The sequence below is a fragment of the Oncorhynchus tshawytscha genome, linkage group LG10, assembly GCF_018296145.1.
Source record: "Oncorhynchus tshawytscha isolate Ot180627B linkage group LG10, Otsh_v2.0, whole genome shotgun sequence".
NCBI classification, from domain to species: Eukaryota; Metazoa; Chordata; class Actinopteri; order Salmoniformes; family Salmonidae; genus Oncorhynchus; species Oncorhynchus tshawytscha.
The window spans coordinates 2,215,174-2,237,312 of record NC_056438.1 but is presented as its reverse complement, the minus strand read 5'-3'; the positions used below and the strand labels follow the sequence as shown (position 1 = coordinate 2,237,312).

At 50.6% G+C, this 22,139-nt stretch overlaps 1 protein-coding gene across 3 annotated transcripts in view; it reads left to right on the top strand.

Moving 5' to 3' along the window:
- aimp1b (aminoacyl tRNA synthetase complex interacting multifunctional protein 1b) overlaps positions 1–16,900 on the top strand; it is a 35,972-nt gene extending 19,072 nt beyond the window's left edge. For all 3 annotated transcript variants that reach the window (XM_042327986.1, XM_042327988.1, XM_042327987.1), the window contains exons 4-7: positions 3,728–3,853; positions 13,796–13,998; positions 15,253–15,451; positions 16,507–16,900. In XM_042327986.1, the coding sequence (XP_042183920.1) occupies positions 3,728–3,853; positions 13,796–13,998; positions 15,253–15,451; positions 16,507–16,673 (695 nt within the window). In that variant the 3' untranslated portion in view covers positions 16,674–16,900. The remainder of the gene's footprint in view (positions 1–3,727; positions 3,854–13,795; positions 13,999–15,252; positions 15,452–16,506) is intronic.
- The last annotated feature ends 5,239 nt before the right edge of the window (positions 16,901–22,139 follow it).

Genomic DNA, 22,139 nt, shown 5'->3' with positions numbered 1-22,139 from the left:
GACTGGTTAACTGACTGGCTGACTGACTGGTTAACTGACTGGCTGACTGACTGGTTAACTGACTGACTGGCTAACTGGTTAACTGACTGGCTAACTGACTGGTTAACTGACTGACTAGTTGACTGGTTTACTGGCTGGCTGGTTAACTGACTGACTGGCTAACTGGTTAACTGACTGGCTGACTGACTGGTTAACTGACTGGCTGACTGACTGGTTAACTGACTGGTTAACTGACTGGCTGGCTGACTGGTTAACTGACTGGCTGGCTGACTGGTTAACTGACTGACTGACTGACTGGTTAACTGACTGGCTGACTGACTGGTTAACTGACTGGCTGGCTGACTGGTTAACTGACTGACTGGCTGACTGGTTAACTGACTGGCTGACTGACTGGTTAACTGACTGGCTGACTGACTGGCTGACTGACTGGTTAACTGACTGGCTGACTGACTGGCTGACTGACTGGTTAACTGACTGGCTGACTGACTGGTTAACTGACTGGCTGACTGACTGGTTAACTGACTGGCTGACTGGTTAACTGACTGGCTGACTGGTTAACTGACTGACTGGCTGACTGGTTAACTGACTGGCTGACTGACTGGTTAACTGACTGGCTGACTGACTGGCTGACTGACTGGCTGACTGACTGGCTGACTGACTGGCTGACTGACTGGTTAACTGACTGGCTGACTGACTGGCTGACTGACTGGCTGACTGACTGGTTAACTGACTGGCTGACTGACTGGTTAACTGACTGGCTGACTGGTTAACTGACTGACTGGCTGACTGGTTAACTGACTGGCTGACTGGTTAACTGACTGGCTGACTGACTGGTTAACTGACTGGCTGACTGACTGGTTAACTGACTGGTTAACTGACTGGTTAACTGACTGGTTAACTGACTGGTTAACTGACTGGCTGACTGACTGGTTAACTGACTGGCTGGCTGACTGGTTAACTGACTGGCTGACTGACTGGTTAACTGACTGGCTGACTGACTGGTTAACTGACTGACTGGCTAACTGGTTAACTGACTGGTTAACTGACTGGTTAACTGACTGACTAGTTGACTGGTTTACTGGCTGGCTGGTTAACTGACTGACTGGTTAACTGGTTAACTGACTGGCTGACTGACTGGTTAACTGACTGGCTGACTGACTGGTTAACTGACTGGTTAACTGACTGGCTGGCTGACTGGTTAACTGACTGGCTGGCTGACTGGTTAACTGACTGACTGACTGACTGGTTAACTGACTGGCTGACTGACTGGTTAACTGACTGGCTGGCTGACTGGTTAACTGACTGGCTGACTGACTGGTTAACTGACTGGCTGACTGACTGGTTAACTGACTGACTGGCTAACTGGTTAACTGACTGGTTAACTGACTGGTTAACTGACTGACTAGTTGACTGGTTTACTGGCTGGCTGGTTAACTGACTGACTGGTTAACTGGTTAACTGACTGGCTGACTGACTGGTTAACTGACTGGCTGACTGACTGGTTAACTGACTGGTTAACTGACTGGCTGGCTGACTGGTTAACTGACTGGCTGGCTGACTGGTTAACTGACTGACTGACTGACTGGTTAACTGACTGGCTGACTGACTGGTTAACTGACTGGCTGGCTGACTGGTTAACTGACTGACTGGCTAACTGGTTAACTGACTGGTTAACTGACTGGTTAACTGACTGACTAGTTGACTGGTTTACTGGCTGACTGGTTAACTGACTGACTGGTTAACTGACTGACTGGTTAACTGACTGGTTAACTGACTGGCTTACTGACTGACTGGTTAACTGACTGACTGGTTTACTGACTGGTTAACTGACTGACTGGTTAACTGACTGGTTAACTGACTGACTGGTTGTTAGAGGAATTTAATTCCTATATGTTCATTAACCAATTCAATTAAAACACTCGTTTCTAAGAATTTGTAAGATACTTATTTGCATAAAATGGACAGAGACCAGTCTCAAAATTAATCAGTAGCGTTTATTTCCGAGAGCTCTGAACATAATCCCATGTACATTAGTTTATATAACACACATTGCGTCACGTTTTACGATAATGTCCCTCCTCCTCCTGGATCATGACAAAGCTGCTTTTCAATTCAATTCCAACACATACACATTGCTTATCTTCCGCTACCATATGTTACACAATCTACTGCAGCCCAACGGTTTCTCCCCTCCCTGGTTGTTCTACAATCTACTGCAGCCCAACGGTATCTCCCCTCCCTGGTTGTTCTACAATCTACTGCAGCCCAACGGTTTCTCCCCTCCCTGGTTGTTCTACAATCTACTGCAGCCCAACGGTTTCTCCCCTCCCTGGTTGTTCTACAATCTACTGCAGCCCAACGGTATCTCCCCTCCCTGGTTGTTCTACAATCTACTGCAGCCCAACGGTTTCTCCCCTCCCTGGTTGTTCTACAATCTACTGCAGCCCAACGGTATCTCCCCTCCCTGGTTGTTCTACAATCTACTGCAGCCCAACGGTTTCTCCCCTCCCTGGTTGTTCTACAATCTACTGCAGCCCAACTGTTTCTCCCCTCCCTGGTTGTTCTACAATCTACTGCAGCCCAACTGTTTCTCCCCTCCCTGGTTGTTCTACAATCTACTGCAGCCCAACGGTATCTCCCCTCCCTGGTTGGGGACCAGACATCTTTCCTGTTGTTAGTTTCACTGTGGTCACAAGTTGTCTGTTGACCCTTCCTCTTGGCCTATGTACCAACATATTCTTTAACAGACAGCATATAACTCTGTTAGTTTGAAGTCTCTACACCAAATGTATACATTATTTAGTCATTATTGATAAAAATCCTTCAATACTGGTTAACTGTCTGACTGGTTAACTGACTGGTTAGTTAACTGACTGACTGGTTAACTGTCTGACTGGTTAACTGACTGGTTAACTGACTGACTGGTTAACTGACTGACTGGTTAGCTGACTGGTTAAGTAACTGACTGGTTAACTGACTGACTGGTTAATTGACTGACTGGTTAACTGACTGACAGGTTAACGGACTGGTTACTTACTGACTGACTGATTGACTGGGTGACTTACTGACTGGCTGGCTGGCTGACTGATTGACTGGGTGACTTACTGACTGGCTGGCTGACTGACTGATTGACTGGGTGACTTACTGACTGGCTGGCTGGCTGACTGATTGACTGGGTGACTTACTGACTGGCTGGCTGGCTGACTGATTGACTGGGTGACTTACTGACTGGCTGGCTGACTGACTGATTGACTGGGTGACTTACTGACTGGCTGGCTGACTGACTGATTGACTGGGTGACTTACTGACTGGCTGGCTGACTGACTGATTGACTGGGTGACTTACTGACTGGCTGGCTGACTGACTGATTGACTGGGTGACTTACTGACTGGCTGGCTGACTGACTGATTGACTGGGTGACTTACTGACTGGCTGGCTGACTGACTGATTGACTGGGTGACTTACTGACTGGCTGGCTGGCTGACTGATTGACTGGGTGACTTACTGACTGGCTGGCTGACTGACTGACTGATTGACTGGGTGACTTACTGACTGGCTGGCTGACTGACTGATTGACTGGGTGACTTACTGACTGGCTGGCTGACTGACTGATTGACTGGGTGACTTACTGACTGGCTGGCTGGCTGACTGATTGACTGGGTGACTTACTGACTGACTGGCTGGCTGACTGATTGCTTTATACCCTCAATTATCTGTGTGTTTCCAGCCAAAGCAGCCGCCTCCAAACTGACTGCCCCGGGGTCCACAGCTGCCCTGTATGCCCCAGGCCCCAACCCCAAACCTGGCCCCGTCAGGGAAAGAGATGGGAGGAGGAGGAGAGGCGAGAGGAAGGGTGAGTAATACACACACACACACACACTGACAAACACACACACACACACACACACACACAAACAAACACACACACACACACACACACACACACACACACACACACACACACACACACACACACACACACACACACACACACACACACACACACACACACACACTGACAAACACACACACACACACACACTGACAAAACACACACACACACACACACACACACACACACACTGACAAACACACACACACACACACACACACACACACACACACACACACACACACACACACACACACACTGACAAACACACACACACACACACTGACAAACACACACACACACACACACACACTGACAAACACACTGAAAGGTGGTGGTGGCGGAAGGTGGAGAGGGAGGTAGAGAGGGAGGTGGAGAGGGAAGGTGGAGAGGGAAGGTGGAGAGGGAGGTAGAGAGGGAGGTAGAGAGGGACGGTAGAGAGGGAGGTGGAGAGGGAGGTGGAGAGGGAGATGGAGAGGGAGGTAGAGAGGGCGGTAGAGAGGGCGGTAGAGAGGGAGGTAGAGAGGGATGTGGAGAGGGCTGTGGAGAGGGACGGTAGAGAGGGAGGTGGAGAGGGAGGTGGAGAGGGTGGTGGAGAGGGAGGTAGAGAGGGCGGTAGAGAGGGCGGTAGAGAGGGAGGTAGAGAGGGGCGGTAGAGAGGGAGGTAGAGGGAGGTAGAGAGGGAGGTAGAGAGGGACGGTGGAGAGGGACGGTGGAGAGGGTTGTAGAGAGGGCGGTAGAGAGGGAGGTAGAGAGGGAGGGTGGAGAGGGACGGTGGAGAGGGACGGTGGAGAGGGACGGTGGAGAGGGTTGTGGAGAGGGACGGTGGAGAGGGACGGTGGAGAGGGTTGTGGAGAGGGACGTGGAGAGAGAGGGACGGTGGAGAGGGACGGTGGAGAGGGACGGTGGAGAGGGTTGTGGAGAGGGACGGTGGAGAGGGTTGTGGAGAGGGACGGTGGAGAGGGACGGTGGAGAGGGTTGTGGAGAGGGACGGTAGAGAGGGAGGGTGGAGAGGGACGGTGGAGAGGGACGGTGGAGAGGGTTGGGAGAGGGAGGTAGAGAGGGAGGTAGAGAGGGAGGTAGAGAGGGCGGTAGAGAGGGAGGTGGAGAGGGAGGTGGGAGAGGGAGGTAGAGAGGGAGGTAGAGAGGGAGGTAGAGAGGGCGGTAGAGAGGGAAGGTAGAGAGGGAGGTAGAGCGGGAGGTGGAGAGGGAGGTAGAGAGGGCGGTAGAGAGGGAGGTAGAGAGGGCGGTAGAGAGGGAAGGTAGAGAGGGCGGTAGAGAGGGAGGTAGAGAGGGAGGTAGAGAGGGAGGTAGAGAGGGCGGTAGAGAGGGAGGTAGAGCGGGAGGTGGAGCGGGAGGTGGAGAGGGAGGTAGAGAGGGCGGTAGAGAGGGAGGTAGAGAGGGCGGTAGAGAGGGAAGGTGGAGAGGGAGGTAGAGAGGGAAGGTGGAGAGGGAGGTGGAGAGGGAGGTAGAGAGGGACGGTGGAGAGGGCGGTAGAGAGGGAGGTAGAGAGGGAGGTAGAGAGGGTGGTAGAGAGGGAGGTAGAGAGGGAGGTAGAGAGGGACGGTGGAGAGGGACGGTGGAGAGGGAGGTGGAGAGGGAGGTGGAGAGGGTGGTGGAGAGGGAGGTAGAGAGGGCGGTAGAGAGGGCGGTAGAGAGGGAGGTAGAGAGGGCGGTAGAGAGGGAGGTAGAGAGGGAGGTAGAGAGGGACGGTGGAGAGGGACGGTGGAGAGGGTTGTGGAGAGGGAGGTAGAGAGGGGCGGTAGAGAGGGCGGTAGAGAGGGAGGGTGGAGAGGGACGGTGGAGAGGGACGGTGGAGAGGGACGGTGGAGAGGGTTGTGGAGAGGGACGGTGGAGAGGGACGGTGGAGAGGGTTGTAGAGAGGGACGGTAGAGAGGGACGGTGGAGAGGGACGGTGGAGAGGGACGGTGGAGAGGGTTGTGGAGAGGGAGGTGGAGAGGGGTTGTGGAGAGGGACGGTGGAGAGGGACGGTGGAGAGGGTTGTGGAGAGGGACGGTAGAGAGGGACGGTAGAGAGGGACGGTGGAGAGGGACGGTGGAGAGGGACGGTGGAGAGGGTTGTGGAGAGGGAGGTAGAGAGGGAGGTAGAGAGGGAGGTAGAGAGGGCGGTAGAGAGGGACGGTGGAGAGGGACGGTGGAGAGGGACGGTGGAGAGGGTTGTGGAGAGGGAGGTGGAGAGGGAGGGAGAGGAGAGGGAGGAGAGGGAGGTGGAGAGGGACGGTGGAGAGGGAGGTAGAGAGGGAGGTAGAGAGGGACGGTGGAGAGGGACGGTGGAGAGGGTTGTGGAGAGGGAGGTAGAGAGGGAGGTAGAGAGGGCGGTAGAGAGGGACGGTGGAGAGGGACGGTGGAGAGGGACGGTGGAGAGGGACGGTGGAGAGGGTTGTGGAGAGGGAGGTAGAGAGGGCGGTAGAGAGGGCGGTAGAGAGGGACGGTGGAGAGGGACGGTGGAGAGGGACGGTGGAGAGGGTGGTAGAGAGGGAGGTAGAGAGGGTGGTAGAGAGGGAGGTAGAGAGGGCGGTAGAGAGGGCGGTAGAGAGGGAGGTAGGAGGGCGGTAGAGAGGGAGGTAGAGAGGGAGGTAGAGAGGGAGGTAGAGAGGGAGGTAGAGAGGGAGGTAGAGAGGGAGGTAGAGAGGGCGGTAGAGAGGGAGGTAGAGAGGGAGGTAGAGAGGGAGGTAGAGAGGGCGGTAGAGAGGGCGGTAGAGAGGGAGGTAGAGAGGGAGGTAGAGAGGGAGGTAGAGAGGGCGGTAGAGAGGGCGGTAGAGAGGGAGGTGGAGAGGGAGGTAGAGAGGGAGGTAGAGAGGGAGGTAGAGAGGGCGGTAGAGAGGGAGGTAGAGAGGGAGGTGGAGAGGGAGGTAGAGAGGGAGGTAGAGAGGGTGGTAGAGAGGGAGGTGGAGAGGGAGGTAGAGAGGGCGGTAGAGAGGGAGGTAGAGCGGGAGGTGGAGAGGGAGGTAGAGATGGCGGTAGAGAGGGAGGTAGAGAGGGCGGTAGAGAGGGAAGGTGGAGAGGGAGGTAGAGAGGGAAGGTGGAGAGGGAGGTGGAGAGGGAGGTAGAGAGGGACGGTGGAGAGGGAGGTAGAGAGGGCGGTAGAGAGGAGGTAGAGAGGGAGGTAGAGAGGGAGGTAGAGAGGGCGGTAGAGAGGGAGGTAGAGCGGGAGGTGGAGAGGGAGGTAGAGAGGGCGGTAGAGAGGGAAGGTGGAGAGGGAGGTAGAGAGGGAAGGTGGAGAGGGAGGTGGAGAGGGAGGTAGAGAGGGACGGTGGAGAGGGCGGTAGAGAGGGAGGTAGAGAGGGAGGTAGAGAGGGTGGTAGAGAGGGTGGTAGAGAGGGAGGTAGAGAGGGAGGTAGAGAGGGACGGTGGAGAGGGACGGTGGAGAGGGACGGTGGAGAGGGACGGTGGAGAGGGTTGTGGAGATAGATGTCTTCTCTAGAAGTCACTGAGACAGACAAACTGACTCCTCTTAGTCCTGTATTGACACTTTGCTTGTCTGATGGTTCGTCTGAGGGCGTAGCGGGATTTCTTATAAGCTTCTGGGATAGAGTCCCGCTCCTTGAAAGCGGCAGCTCTACCCTTTTATCTCAGTGGGGATGTTACCTGTAATCCATGGTTTCTGGTTGTGGTATGTACGTACAGTCACTGTGGGGATGACGTCATCGATGCACTGATTGGTAAAGCCAATGACTGAGGTGGTAAACTCCTCAATGCCATTGGATGAATCCTGGAACATATTCCAGTCTGTGCTAGAAAAACAATCCTATAGCATCTGTGTCATCTGACCACTTCTGTATTGAGCCACTGGTACTACCTGCTTTAGCAGGAATCAGGAGGATGGAATTATGGTCAGATTAGACCAAATGGAGGGCGAGGGAGAGCTTTGTACGGGTCTCTGAGTAAAGATGGGGAGGGGTGTCCAATATACACCTGGACCCTAAAGATGGTATAGAGGTTTTTTTTCTTCCTCTGGTTGCACCTTTAACTTGTTGATAGAAATGAGGTAAGATTGATTTCAGTTTTCCTGCGTTAAAGTCCCCGGCCACTAGGAGCGCCGCCTCTGGGTGAGCGGTTTCCTGTTTGCTTATTTCCTTATACAGCTGACTGAGGTCTTCGTGCCAGCATCCGTCTGTTGTGGTAAATAAACAGCCACGAAAAGTATAGATGAAAACTCTCTTGGCAAATATTGTGGTCTACAGCTTATCATGAGATACTCTACTTCAGGCGAGCAAAATCTAGGGACTTCCTTGTTTCAGTGTTAGACACAGTAACATTACAGCTGCTTGGCAACGAAAACCTTCTGGCAACGTGAACTCAACCTAGGACCAACTCACCACTTTGACCAGGAAGAAGATGATGTGTGGCTAGTAGGGAGAGAGACACACATACTGTACACAAAGCATGCACACGCACACACACACACACACACACACACACACACACACACACACACACACACACACACACACACACACACACACACACACACACACACACGTCCAATAGGCAGCAGTGCTCATAATATCTGTAGCTAATAAAGAGGATCTGTCCAGAAGTGACTGAACACACAGGAAGTCTTTTTATGCAAATGACGTGACAGTTTTTATTATAGGAGGATGAGATAGGGTCCGCTCCATGGTTACCAGGGGACTCAGATAGGGTCCGCTCCACGGTTACCAGGGGGCTTCAGAAAGGGTCAGCTCCACGGTTACCAGGGAGGATTCAGATAGGATCCGCTCCACGGTTAGCAGGGGGGATTCAGATAGGGTCCACTCCATGGTTACCAGGGGGGCTTCAGATAGGGTCCATTCCATGGTTACCAGGGGGATTCAGATAGGATCCGCTCCATGGTTACCAGGGGATTCAGATAGGGTCCGCTCCACGGTTACCAGGGGGATTCAGATAGGGTCCACTCCATGGTTACCAGGGGGATTCAGATAGGGTCCGCTCCACGGTTACCAGGGGGCTTCAGAAAGGGTCAGCTCCACGGTTACCAGGGGGATTCAGATAGGGTCAGCTCCACGGTTACCAGGGGGATTCAGATAGGGTCCGCTCCACGGTTACCAGGGGGGATTCAGATTGGGTCCACTCCACGGTTACCAGGGGGCTTCAGAAAGGGTCAGCTCCACTGGTACACCTGGATCCCCCTGTTGGGGAGGGCTGTCCGTTCTGTGCTGAGTCTGTTTTTACTGTGTCCCAGGTTGGTCGGGATGATTGAACTGATCAGTTCTTGGTTCTCAACGTTGGGAGAGGTTTTCTCTTCACAACTGTTTATATTTGGGCGAAATTCCGAGTTTAGTCAATAGGGTGTAGTTGTGTTGCTTAATTTTGTGTTAGGGGCAGCTAAATTAGCGATATGGAAGACCCGAAAGAACAGTATTCGGGGACAGGGGTCTGTGGATGTGGTGGGAATGTTGGAGTGGATACTGGTAGCGAGACTGAGGGTTGAGGTTGCCTGTTACAATCTCTCCCTCTCTCTCTGTCTCTCTCTCTCTCCCTCTCCCCCTCTCTCGCTCTCTCTCTCTCCCTCTCCTCCTCTCTCTATCTCTGTCTCTGTCTCTCTCTCCCTCTCTCTCTCTCTCCAACTCCCCCTCTCTCTCTCTCTCTCTCTCTCTCTCTCTCCTCTCTCTCTCTCTATCTCCAACTCCCCCCCCCTCTCTCTCCCTCCCCCCCTCTCGCTCTCTATCTCCAACTCCCCTCTCTCTCTCTCTCTCTCTCTCCCTCTCCCCCCCTCTCTCTCCCTCTCCCCCCCCTCTCTCTCTCTCTCTCTGTCTCTCTCTCTCTCTCTCCAACTATCTCCAACCCCTCTCTCTCTCTCTCTCTCTCTCTCTCTCTCTCCCTCTCCCCCTCTCTCTCCCCTCTCCCCCTCTCTCTCTCTCCAACTCCCCCTCTGTCTCTCTCTCTCTCTCTCTCTCTCTCTCTCTCCCTCTCCCCCCTCTCTCTCTCTCTATCTCTCTCTATCTCCAACTCCCCCTGTCTCCTCTCTCTCTCTCTCTCTCTGTCTCTCTCTCCCTCTCTCTCTCTCCAACTCTCCAACTCCCCCTCTCTCCTCTCTCCTCTCTCTCTCTCTATCTCCAACTCCCTCTCTCTCTCTCTCTCTCTCTCTCCCCCTCTCTCTCTCTCCCCTCTCCCCTCTCTCTCTCTCTCTCTCTCTCTCTCTCTCTATCTCCAATTCCCCATGACATCTCTCTCTCTCTGCTTACTTTGGAGATTTATAATATTCATAATTAATATAATAATAATCTCTCTCTCCAACTCCCCCTCTGCTCTCTCTCTCTCAACCTCTCTGTCTCTCTCTCTCTCTCTCTCTCTCCAACTCCCCCTCTGTCTCTCTCTCTCTCTCTCTCTCTCTCTCTCTCTCTCTCTCTCTCCAACTCCCCCTCTGTCTCTCTCTCTCTCTCTGTCTCTCTCCCCCTCCCCCTCCCCCTCTCTCTCTCTCTCTCTCTCTCTCTATCTCCAACCCCCCTCTCTCTCTCTCTCTCTCTCTGTCTCTCTCTCTCTCTCCAACTCCCCCCCTCTCTCTCTGTCTCTCTGTCTCTCTCTCTCTCTCCCTCCCCTCTCTCTCTCTCTCTCTCTCTCTCTCTCTCTCCAACTCCCCTCTCTCTCTCTCTCTCTCTCTCTCTCTCTCTCTCTCTCTCCAACTCCCCCTGTCTCTCTCTCTCTCTCTCTCTCTCTCTCTCTCTCTCTCTCCAACTCCCCCTCTCTCTCTCTCTCTCTCTCTCTGTCTCTCTCTCTCTCTCTCTCTCTCTCCCTCTCTCTCTCTCTCTCTCTCTCTCTCTCTCTCTCTCCCTCTGTCTCTCTCTCTCTCTCTCTCCAACTCCCCCTCTGTCCCCTCTCTCTCTCTCTCTCTCTCCAACTCCCCCTCTCTCTCTCTCTCTCTCTCTCTCTCTCTCTCTCTCTCTCTGTGTCTCCAACTCCCCCTCTCTCTCTCTCTCTGTCTCTCTCTCTCTCTCTCTCTCTCTCTCTCTCTCTCAATTCAATTTGCTTTATTGGCATGACATATCAATATACATATTGCCAAAGCTTACTTTGGAGATTTATAATATTAACATAATTAATATAATAATAATCAATATTGTCAATGGGACAATAATCAGGTTGATTGATCTGTCAGACACGGTCTTATGTCAGGCAGCAATGTAATGCACTGCCAACCCACAGCTCTCTGCGTCCTCCCCCATATATTTTTTACATTTTGTCAGGAAATGCAGCTCCGTCTCAGGTTCTGCTGTGGTGCAGTGGTTGCACAGCCTTTCCTCTACAGGGAGCCAGGTTTTCCTGTGGTACAGTGGTTGCACAGCCTTTCCTCTACAGGGAGCCAGGTTTTCCTGTGGTGCAGTGGTTGCACAGCCTTTCCTCTACAGGGAGCCAGGTTTTCCCTTCTCAATGGCAAGGCTGTGCTCACTGAGCCTGTACTTTTTATTTGACCTTTATTTAACCAGGTCGGCCAGTTGAGAACAAGTTCTCATTTACAACTGAAACCTGGCCAAGGTAAAGCAAAGCAGTGTGACAAAAAACAACTACACAGAGTTACACATGGAATAAACAAACGTACAGTCAATAACACAATAGAAAATCTGTACAAATGAAGTAAGGAGGTAAGGCAATAAATAGGCCATAGTGGTGAATTAATTACAATAAAGCAAATTAACACTCAGACAGATGTTGTTTTCTGCTGTCTTCAACCAGGATCTCAGTGATCACTGCCTCATTGCCTGCATCCAGACAGATGTTGTCCTTTCTGTTTTCAACCAGGATCTCAGTGATCACTGCCTCATTGCCTGCATCCAGGCACCCTCATAGATATCTCAACTAACTTGTCCTCCAAATCACTGCCTCACTGCCTCATTGCCTGCATCCATAATGGGCACCCTCATAGATATCATCCTAACTAACTTGTCCTCCAAATACACCTCTGCTGTCTTCAACCAGGATCTCAGCGATCACTGCCTCATTGCCTGTATCCGCTATGGGTCTGCGGTCAAACGACCACCCCTCATCACTGTCAAACGCTCCCTGAAACACTTCAGCGAGCAGGCCTTTCTAATCGACCTGGCCGGGGTATCCTGGAAGGATATTGACCTCATTCCGTCAGTTGTAGAGGATGCTTGGTTATTCTTTAAAAGTGCTTTCCTCACCATCTTAAATAAGCGTGCCCCATTCAAAAAATGTAGAACAAGGAATAGATATAGCCCTTGGTTCTCCTCAGACCTGACTGCCCTCGACCAGCACAAAAACATCCTGTGGCGTACTACATTAGCATCGAACAGCCCCCGTGATATGCAACTGTTCAGGGAGTTAGAAACCAATATACACAGGCAGTTAGAAAAGCAAAGGCTACGGAAGGAGAGTTGTATGGCATTGAAGCTCGTTTGTAGGTTTGTTAACACAGTGTCCAAAGAAGGGCCAGAAGTATACAGAATGGTGTCGTCTGCGTAGAGGTGGATCAGAGAATCACCAGCAGCAAGAGAGACATCATTGATGTATACAGAGAAAAGAGTCGGTCCATGAATTGAACCCTGTGGCACCCCCATAGAGACTGTCAGAGGTCCGGACAACAGGCCCTGCGATTTGACACACTGAACTCTATCTGAACTCTAACTCTATCTATTTGGCCATGATCAGTAACCATGGTCAAATAGTTTGCATGCATTGTTTGTAGTTTTCCTCTGGACACGTAGAAGAATCTTACAGAACTCTGCATGCAGGGTTTCAATGGGGTGTGTTTGTCCCATTGGGTGAAATCTTGTTTTGCAAGTGGACCCCACACCTCGCTGACATAAAGTGCAATTGGTTCAATTACATATTCAATTAGTTTTAGCCACATCTTTATAGGTATTTCAATTTGAATTAGTTTTTTAATGGTGTAGAATGCCCTGCCTGCTCTCTCTCTCAGCTCATTCACTGCCTCATTAAGGTGTCCAGTTGAACTTATATTTAAACCTCAGTAATTGTAGTGTGTGCAGTACTCTATATATTTAAACCTCAGTAATTGTAGTGTGTGCAGTACTCTATATATTTAAACCTCAGTAATTGTAGTGTGTGCAGTACTCTATATATTTAAACCTCAGTAATTGTAGTGTGTACAGTACTCTATATATTTAAACCAGTACAGTACTCTATATATTTAAACCTCAGTAATTGTAGTGTGTGCAGTGTAAACAGTACTCTATATATTTAAACCTCAGTAATTGTAGTGTGTGCAGTACTCTATATATTTAAACCTCAGTAATTGTAGTGTGTACAGTACTCTATATATTTAAACCTCAGTAATTGTAGTGTGTGCAGTACTCTATATATTTAAACCTCAGTAATTGTAGTGTGTACAGTACAGTACTCTATATATTTAAACCTCAGTAATTGTAGTGTATACAGTACTCTATATATTTAAACCTCAGTAATTGTAGTGTGTGCAGTACTCTATATATTTTGTACGAATTGAGAACTTTGGTCTAATTCCCTGAGATCTGGATCTTCTCTGGAAAATCATTATTTTAGTATTTTTGGGGTTTACTGCCAGGGCCCAGGTCTGGAAGTACTGCTCTAGCAGGTCCAGGCTCTGCTGTAGGCCAGGTGCTGCTGTAGGCCAGGTGCTGCTGTAGGCCAGGTGCTGCTGTAGGCCAGGTGCTGCTGTAGGCCAGGTGCGAAGAGCAGACATTTAGCCTGTGAATTGTGGAGACCAGGGGCTAAGGATTGTTCTAGATAGTGGCCAATTTGTTGATGTAAATATTGAAGAGTGCAGGGCTCAGATTGCAACCCTTGCGAAGGCCCCGCCCCTCTCTCCCTCTCTCTGTCTCTCTCTCCCTCTCTCTGTCTCTCTCTCCCTCTCTCTGTCTCTCTCTCTCTCTCTCTCTCTCTCTCTCTCTCAATTCCCTCTCTTTCTCTGTCTCTCTCTCAGGAAGGAGGGAGAGAACAAACTCTGAGTCTGCGTTAGAGGAGGAGCCTCGCATGGACGTGTCTCGCCTCGACCTGCGGATTGGTCGGATCGTTGGCGTCCGCTACCACCCATTGGCCGGGGCTCTGTATGTCCAGGAAGTGGATCTGGGAGAGCCTGCCCCCCGCACGGTGGTCAGCGCGCTACGACACATACCTAAGGAACAGGTAGGTCAAAGGTCACACACAGGTCACTCACACACACACAGGTTAAACACACAGGTCACACACACAGGTTACACACGCAGGTCACACACACAGGTTAAACACACAGGTTACACACACAGGTCACACACACAGGTTCACAGGTCACACACAGGTTACACAGGTCACACTTCACACAGGTTAAACACACAGTCTCACACAGGTCACACACAGGTCACACACACAGGTCACAGACAGGTTACACACACAGGTTTTAACAGGTCACACACACAGGAACACACAGGTCACACACACAGGTTAAACACACAGGTCACACACACAGGTCACACACACAGGTTAAACACACAGGTGCAGGTTACACACACAGGTCATGTAGTTTAAAGGTCACACACACAGGAACTCTGACCAGTGAGTCTCCTTCTGTCTCCTTTAGACAGTGTGTTGTCATGTAGTTTAAAGTGTGTTGTCAAACAGCTGACCAGAAAACAATTCCTGTCTCAGACACCCCATACTGTACACACACACACACACACACACACACACACACACACACACACACACACACACACAGACACACACACACACACACACACACACGCCTGTTTGATGTGTCAGAGACACCAGTCTGTAGTGACAGAATTTTAACAATGCTTCTGGGTGGCCAGAGATACACAACAGACACCACCATGCTGAACAGGACCTGAAACGCTGTCACACACACACACACACACACACACACACACACACACACACACACACACACACTTTCACCGTCAAACACACACACCGTCATCGCTCATATCACTCACTGGCTGTCAGTGTTTGGCAAAAATAAAATGAAATCAGTGCTAGGTTATTATTTAGAGTGTATCTTTGTTGTTATTTAGAGTGTATCTTTCTCTAGAAGTGTTGTTATTTAGAGAGTGTATCTTTCTCTGGAAGTGTTGTTATTTAGAGAGTGTATCTTTCTCTGGAAGTGTTGTTATTTAGAGAGTGTATCTTTCTCTAGAAGTGTTGTTATTTAGAGAGTGTATCTTTCTCTGGAAGTGTTGTTATTTAGAGAGTGTATCTTTCTCTGGAAGTGAAGTGTTGTTATTTAGAGTGTGTATCTTTCTCTAGAAGTGAAGTGTTGTTATTTAGAGAGTGTATCTTTCTCTAGAAGTGTTGTTATTTAGAGAGTGTATCTTTCTCTGGAAGTGAAGTGTTGTTATTTAGAGTGTGTATCTTTCTCTCTGATGTGTGTGCCTGTGTGTGTAGCTTCAGGGTCGTCTGGCGGTGTTGCTGTGCAATGTTCGTCCCTGTCGGGTGAAAGGCGTGGTCTCCACGGCGATGGTTCTCTGTGGCTCCGCCCCTAACGCCCATGATAGCGATAACGATGATGACGCCCAGGTGGAGTTTCTGGAGCCACCCACTAATGCTGTACCTGGGGACAGGGTCACTTTCTACGATTATCCTGGTAACTACCCACACACACACACACACACACACACACACACACACACACACACACACACACACACACACACACACACATCAATCACCCTGGTAACACATCCCTCTTTCTATCACCCTGGTAACTACATCCCTCTTTCTATATCACCCTGGTAACTACATCCCTCTTTCTATCACCCTGGTAACTACATCCCTCTTTCTATATCACCCTGGTAACTACATCCCTCTTTCTATCACCCTGGTAACTACATCCCTCTTTCTATCACCCTGGTAACTACATCCCTCTTTCTATCACCCTGGTAACTACATCCCTCTTTCTATCACCCTGGTAACTACATTCCTCTTTCTATCACCCTGGTAACTACATTCCTCTTTCTATCACCCTGGTAACTACATTCCTCTTTCTACATTCCTCTTCACCCTGGTAACTATCACCCTGGTAACTACATTCCTCTTTCTATATCACCCTGGTAACTACATCCTCTTTCTATCACCCTGGTAATTCTATCAATACATAACTACATTCTTTCTATCACCCTGGTAACTACATTCCTCTTTCTATCACCCTGGTAACTACATTCCTCTTTCTATATCACCCTGGTAACTACATCCCTCTATCAATCACCCTGGTAACTACATTCCTGTTTCTATCACCCTGGTAACTACATTCCTCTTTCTATATCACCCTGGTAACTACATCCCTCTTTCTATCACCCTGGTAACTACATTGCTCATTCTATCAATCACACTGGTAACTACATTCCTGTTTCTATCACCCTGGTAACTACATTCCTCTTTCTATATCACCCTGGTAACTACATTCCTCTTTCTATCACCCTGGTAACTACATCCCTCTTTCTATCACCGTGGTAACTACATTCCTCTTTCCATCACCCTGGTAACTACATTCATCTTTCTATCACCCTGGTAACTAGATTGTTCTGTTTTGTTTCTATAACTGCAAGTGAGTCCTTAACTTGAGGCTAGTGCTAATGTTGAAGCTAGGGTTATTAGAGTTAGGGTTAATAATCATATGTAATATATCCTCCTGTCCACTAGGGGAACCAGACCGGGAGCTGAGCCCCAGAGAGAAGGTGTGGGAGCAGATCCTTCCTGATCTGCAGACGGACTCCAGGGGCGTGGCCACCTACAGGGGGGTGGGGTTTGAGGTGAGGGGGAAAGGCCTCTGTAGAGCCCCAACCCTCACCAACAGCAGTATCAAATAAACACACAGTCAGACACGCAGGGGCACCAACACACACACACACACACACACACACACACACACACACACACACACACACACACACACACACACACACACACACACACACACACACACACACACACATAGAGGAAGACACACACAGACACACTGGGTAAGCTTTATTAAGCTGATTGCTGTTGTCAGAATGTGAGGAACTTTCAATAAAGTTTTGGACAAATGTTGAAACATGGTGGATTTCTATATTTTTCCTGATGTAGATTATAAGACAAAGAACCTCACTACGACCCAACACTATAGAGGGAGGGAGAGAGAACCTCACTACGACCCAACACTATAGATGGAGGGAGAGACAACCTCACTACGACCCAACACTATAGAGGGAGGGAGAGAGAACTACGACCCAACACTATAGAGGGAGGGAGAGAGAACCTCACTACGACCCCAACACTATAGAGGGAGGGAGAGAGAACCTCACTACGACCCAACACTATAGAGGGAGGGAGAGACAACCTCACTACGACCCAACACTATAGAGGGAGGGAGAGAGAACCTCACTACGACCCAACACTATAGAGGGAGGGAGAGAGAACCTCACTACGACCCAACACTATAGAGGGAGGGAGAGAGAACCTCACTACGACCCAACACTATAGAGGGAGGGAGAGACAACCTCACTACGACCCAACACTATAGAGGGAGGGAGAGACAACCTCACTACGACCCAACACTATAGAGGGAGGGAGAGAGAACCTCACTACGACCCAACACTATAGAGGGAGGGAGAGACAACCTCACTACGACCCAACACTATAGAGGGAGGGAGAACCTCACTACGACCCAACACTATAGATGGAGGGGAGAGAGAACCTCACTACGACCCAACACTATAGAGGGAGGGAGAGACAACCTCACTACGACCCAACACTATAGAGGGAGGGAGAGAGAACCTCACTACGACCCAACACTATAGAGGGAGGGAGAGACAACCTCACTACGACCCAACACTATAGAGGAGGGAGAGAGAACCTCACTATGACCCAACACTATAGAGGGAGGGAGAGAGAACCTCACTACGACCCAACACTATAGAGGGAGGGGAGAGAACCTCACTACGACCCAACACTATAGAGGGAGGGAGAGAGAACCTCACTACGACCCAACACTATAGAGGGAGGGAGAGAGAGAACCTCAACCTCACTACGACCCAACACTATAGAGGGAGGGAGAGAGAACCTCACTATGACCCAACACTATAGAGGGAGGGAGGACCCAACACTATAGAGGGAGGGAGAACCTCACTACGACCCAACACTATAGAGGGAGGGGAGAGAACCTCACTACGACCCAACACTATAGAGAGGAGGGGAGAGAGAACCTCACTACGACCCAACACTATAGAGGGAGGGAGAGAGAACCTCACTACGACCCAACACTATAGAGGGAGGGACGACCCAACCCAACACTATAGAGGGAGAGAGAACCTCACTACGACCCAACACTATAGAGGGAGGGAGAGAGAACCTCACTACGACCCAACACTATATAGAGGGGAGAGAGAACACTCTCTACGACCCAACACTATAGAGGGAGGGGAGAGAACCTCACTACGACCCAACACTATAGAGGGAGAGAGAACCTCACTACGACCCAACACTATAGAGGGAGAGAGAACCTCACTACGACCCAACACTATAGAGGGAGGGAGAGAGAACCTCACTACGACCCAACACTATAGAGGGAGGGAGAGAGAACCTCACTACGACCCAACACTATAGAGGGAGGGAGAGAGAACCTCACTACGACCCAACACTATAGAGGGAGGGAGAGAGAACCTCACTATGACCCCAACACTATAGAGGGAGGGAGAGAGAACCTCACTATGACCCAACACTATAGAGTGAGGGAGAGAGAACCTCACCACGACCCAACACTATAGAGGGAGGAGAGAGAACACTAGAGGGAGGGACGACCCAACACTAGAGGGGAGGGAGAGGACCCAACACTATAGAGGGAGAGAGAACCTCACTACGACCCAACACTATAGAGGGAGAGAGAACCTCACTACGACCCAACACTATAGAGGGAGAGAGAACCTCACCACGACCCAACACTATAGAGGGAGAGAGAACCTCACTACGACCCAACACTATAGAGGGAGGGAGAGAGAACCTCACTATGACCCAACACTATAGAGGGAGGGAGAGAGAACCTCACTACGACCCAACACTATAGAGGGAGGGAGAGAGAACCTCACTACGACCCAACACTATAGAGGGAGGGAGAGAGAACCTCACTACGACCCAACACTATAGAGGGAGGGAGAGAGAACCTCACTACGACCCAACACTATAGAGGGAGGGAGAGAGAACCTCACTACGACCCAACACTATAGAGGGAGGGAGAGAGAACCTCACCACGACCCAACACTATAGAGGGAGAGAGAACCTCACTACGACCCAACACTATAGAGGGAGGGAAAGAGAACCTCACTACGACACAACACTATAGAGGGATGGAGAGACAACCTCACTACGACCCAACACTATAGAGGGAGGGAGAGAACCCTCACTACGACCCAACACTATAGAGGGATGGAGAGACAACCTCACTACGACCCAACACTATAGAGGGAGGGAGAACCTCACTACGACCCAACACTATAGAGGGAGGAGAGAACCTCACTACGACCCAACACTATAGAGGGAGGGAGAACCTCACTATGACCCAACACTATAGAGGGAGGGAGAGAGAACCTCACTACGACCCAACACTATAGAGGGAGGGAGAGAGAACCTCACTACGACCCAACACTATAGAGGGAGAGGGAGAGAACCTCACTACGACCCAACACTATAGAGGGGGGGAGAGAGAACCTCACTACGACCCAACACTATAGAGACCCAACACTAGGGAGAACAACCTCACTACGACCCAACACTATAGAGGGAGGGAGAGACAACCTCACTACGACCCAACACTATAGAGGGAGGGAGAGAGAACCTCACTACGACCCAACACTATAGAGGGAGGGAGAGACAACCTCACTACGACCCAACACTATAGAGGGAGGGAGAGAGAACCTCACTACGACCCAACACTATAGAGGGAGGGAGAGAGAACCTCACTACGACCCAACACTATAGAGGAGGGAGAGAACCTCACTACGACCCAACACTATAGAGGGGGAGAGAGAACCTCACTACGACCCAACACTATAGAGGGAGGGAGAGAGAACCTCACTACGACCCAACACTATAGAGGGAGGGGGAGAGACCCAACACTATAGAACCTCACTACGACCCAACACTATAGAGGAGGGGAGAGAACCTCACTACGACCCAACACTATAGAGAGGGAGAGAGAACCTCACTACGACCCAACACTATAGAGGGAGGGAGAGAGAAACCGACCCAACACACCTCACTACGACCCAACACTATAGAGGGAGGGAGAGAGAACCTCACTATGACCCAACACTATAGAGGGAGGGAGAGAGAACCTCACTATGACCCAACACTATAGAGAGGGAGGGAGAGAGAACCTCACCCAACACTATAGAGGGAGGGAGAGAGACCCAACCAACACTATAGAGGGAGGGAGAGAGAACCTCACTACGACCCAACACTATAGAGGGAGGGGAGAACCTCACTACGAGAGGAGAGAACCTCACTACGACCCAACACTATAGAGGGAGGGAGAGAGAGACCCAACACTATAGAGGGAGGGAGAGAGAACCTCACTACGACCCAACACTATAGAGGGAGGGAGAGAGAACCTCACTACGACCCAACACTATAGAGGAGGGAGAGAGAACCTCACTACGACCCAACACTATAGAGGGAGGGAGAGAGAACCTCACTACGACCCAACACTATAGAGGGAGGGAGAGAGAACCCTCACTACGACCCAACACTATAGGGAGGGAGAGAGAACCTCACTACGACCCAACACTATAGAGGAGAGAGAACCTCACTACGACCCAACACTATAGAGGGAGGGAGAACCTCACTACGACCCAACACTATAGAGAGAACCTCACTACGACCCAACACTATAGAGGGAGGGAGAGAGAACCTCACTACGACCCAACACTATAGAGGGAGGGAGAGAGAACCTCACTATGACCCAACACTATAGAGGGAGGGAGGGAGAGAACCTCACTACGACCCAACACTATATAGGGAGGGAGAGAGAACCTCACTACGACCCAACACTATAGAGGGAGGGAGAGAGAACCTCACTACGACCCAACACTATAGAGGGAGGGAGAGACAACCTCACTACGACCCAACACTATAGAGGGAGGGAGAGAGAACCTCACTACGACCCAACACTATAGAGGGAGGGGGAGAGAGAACCTCACTACGACCCAACACTATAGAGGGAGGGAGAGAGAACCTCACTACGACCCAACACTATAGAGGGAGGGAGAGAGAACCTCACTACGACCCAACACTATAGAGGGAGGGAGAGAACCTCACTACGACCCAACACTATAGAGGGAGGGAGAGAACACTCATACCCAACACTATAGAGGGAGGGAGAGAGACAACCTCACTACGACCCAACACTATAGACTACGACCCAACACTATAGAGGAGAGAACCTCACTACGACCCAACACTATAGAGGGAGGGAGAGAGAACCTCACTACGACCCAACACTATAGAGGGAGAGAGAACCTCACTACGACCCAACACTATAGAGGGAGGGAGAGAGAACCTCACTACGACCCAACACTATAGAGGGAGGGAGGGAGAGAACCTCACTATGACCCAACACTATAGAGGGAGGGAGAGAGAACCTCACTACGACCCAACACTATAGAGGAGGGAGAACCTCACTACGACCCAACACTATAGAGGGAGAGAACCTCACTACGACCCAACACTATAGAGGGAGAGAGAACCTCACTACGACCCAACACTATAGAGGAGGGAGGAGAACCTCACTACGACCCAACACTATAGAGGGAGAGAGAACCTCACTACGACCCAACACTATAGAGGGGGGAGAGAACCTCACTACGACCCAACACTATAGAGGGAGGGAGAGAGAACCTCACTACGACCCAACACTATAGAGGGAGGGAGAGAGAACCTCACTACGACCCAACACTATAGAGGGAGGGAGAGAGAACCTCACTACGACCCAACACTATAGAGGGAGAGAGAACCTCACTACGACCCAACACTATAGAGGGAGGGAGAGAGAACCTCACTACGACCCAACACTATAGAGGGAGAGAGAACCTCACTACGACCCAACACTATAGAGGGAGGGAGAGAGAACCTCACTATGACCCAACACTATAGAGGGAGGGAGAGAGAACCTCACTATGACCCAACACTATAGAGGGAGGGAGAGAGAACCTCACTACGACCCAACACTATAGAGGGAGGGAGAGAGAACCTCACTACGACCCAACACTATAGAGGGAGGGAGGGAGAGAACCTCACTACGA